The 2,456-nt window shown below is 35.9% G+C and overlaps 1 protein-coding gene across 1 annotated transcript; it reads right to left on the reverse strand.

Moving 5' to 3' along the window:
* Positions 1 to 984: 984 nt before the first annotated feature.
* On the reverse strand, positions 985 to 1,903 carry LOC309395756 (olfactory receptor 13H1-like; the record flags this gene model as incomplete). The annotated part of the gene is given in 2 exon segments (XM_081960290.1): positions 985 to 1,192; positions 1,194 to 1,903. Coding segments are annotated over 2 exon segments (918 nt in total).
* Positions 1,904 to 2,456: the final 553 nt, after the last annotated feature.

A 2,456-nucleotide genomic window follows, 5' to 3' on the forward strand; every position in this document is an offset into this window, starting at 1 on the left:
GGGAGGGAGGGAGGGATGGAGAGATAGAGATAGATAGAGAGATAGAGAGATGATAGATAGGCAGGTAGGTAGGTAGATGATAGATAGATAGATAGATAGATAGATAGATAGATAGATAGATAGATGATAGATAGATAGATAGATAGATAGATAGATAGATAGATAGATAGATAGATAGATAGATGATAGATAGATATAGATTGATCTTGGGAACTAAAAACAATAGGTACTGCATTCTCACCTGATATCAGCTATTAGCAAATTGGACCAATAGAGTGACAGCTAAGAAATTGTTATCAGTTGCAAATATGGTTTTGATCTTTCAAGGGCATGTCAAAAGGCAGAAATTTCACCAGCTAAGTTCCTCATTTGTGGTAAACTGGCAATAATAGCAGTAGTAGATCTCAACATCATCATCAATAAGAAAAACTACTAGGGAATCAAAATGGTTTTCCAGAAGCTTTACTTATGATAAACATATTTCAACCAACAGTACAGATGTCAGATCCAAGCTCAGAGTTGAGACAGTCAGATCTAGTCAAGTCCAATTCTTTATTTGCTTATACAAAATCTCACCAGACTAAATCTATAGTAAATGGTGCTCACTTATGGAACAGTGCCATAAAGCCTCCAGGAGGGTAGATTGTTGGATATCCTTCTCAAATGTGATTTTATTTATGATCTCAAGTATGATCTCAGTTTTGCAGTTCTCGTGAATAGTAAGCAATTATCACAGTCATCTGGTATCTATTTGCCTATGATGGAGAGAATGGCTTTTAGCCTGAGAAAACTATTGCTGTCTGATTGTCACAAATCTTTCTCTAACACAAATGAGGAATTTCACCATTTTCAATTACACCTGATTGCTATTAGGAAGTGTAGCTTGGTTGAAATGATCATACAAAGCAGGTGGAAGGAAATAATGTTTACTAACAGTCGGTAAGTACTATTGTCTCTACATTGTACAAAACAGAGGCCTCCAATCTATCCTATCATCTTTTGTCCAATCACTTTCCAAAAAGCTCCCTTCACATCCTTCTTTTTCAGGCTATAAATTATAGGATTCAACATAGGAGTCAGAGCTCCATAGACTACAGATAGGATCTTTTCCTTGTCAGAAATAGTTTTCCCTTGTGGCATCAAGTACATGATCATAATTGTCCCATAAAAGACACTGACTACAGCAAGATGGGAAGGCCTTCCTACGACCCTGGGATGAATGGATACGCAATACAGCATGACCTATTTTCCCATAAGTCATCACTATGAAGCCAAATGGTGGGATTACAAGCGTGAAGGTGACAATTTGCATCAAGATCTCACTAATTTGTGTGTCAGAGCAAGCCAGTTTAAGGAAAGATTGTAATTCACATACAAAATGATTGATGACATATTGACCACAAAGGTTAGTGGGTGGCAATAGTGCATTGGTGAGAGTTGTCAGGGAAGGAAAACTTACAGACACAGCCATCAGACAAAAACATAATCGCCAACTCATGACCTGCATGTAGTGTAAGGGTTTACATATAGCTGCAAAACGATCATAAGCCATGACAGCAAGGACGAGACACTCTGTTGAGACAAGCAGCAGACCCAGATACATTTGAGACAAACATCTGGAGAATGAAATGGTGGGCCTGTAAATGAAGCAGTTGATGAGAACCTCGGGAACTACATTGTTGATGAGAATGAAGTCTATCAAGGAGAGGACACCAATAAAAAAATACATAGGGGTATGAAGTTGGGAGTCCACAATAATTAATGTGATGATGAGGCCATTGCCAAGAAGACTAACAAGGTACACCATCAACAGGAGCCAAAAGAAGATCATCTGGGCTCTAGGTTGGTCAGATAATCCAACTAAGATGAATTCTATTACCACGGTTTCATTAGTAGATGCCATAACAATATTATATACTTCTTCTTTCTGCATGGAAGAAGGAATAAAGTTAGATTAAAGGAGGTGTTAGATATTTCTATTAATACATGAGAGGGAGTAAAACAAGTTGATTCCTATGACAGATATGTCTAATAAGATCCTCAATCTAAGACTTAAATTCAACCCCTGAAAGAAATCCTATTTTATTCAATAGAAATTTATGCTGTGTTGATTAATAAAAATGAGTAAAAGACAGCATTTCAGTCTCAACTGGTCTGGCATTCAAACAGTAAATAAAGATAGACAACTTTGTGTATTAACACAAATCGGAACAGTTATACAGTGATACATTTAGTAGAAAAAAATAATAAATGGTGGCTTATCCCTTTCCTCCTTTTTATAGCATATTTGGGCTATGCATTATAATTCATCAGGATAATTCTGCATATCAAGTTTCAAAATATTAATTCAATATTTAGCATTTCCAGAAAAGTACTTAAATTTTAAATGAGTGATAACTTACTGAATGCTACCTTAAATATTGTTCAATAGTATTATTTTCTTGTTCTTAAGTCAT

Source organism: Natrix helvetica (assembly GCF_964273705.1).
Source record: "Natrix helvetica genome assembly, chromosome: 1".
Classification (NCBI taxonomy): domain Eukaryota; kingdom Metazoa; phylum Chordata; class Lepidosauria; order Squamata; family Natricidae; genus Natrix; species Natrix helvetica.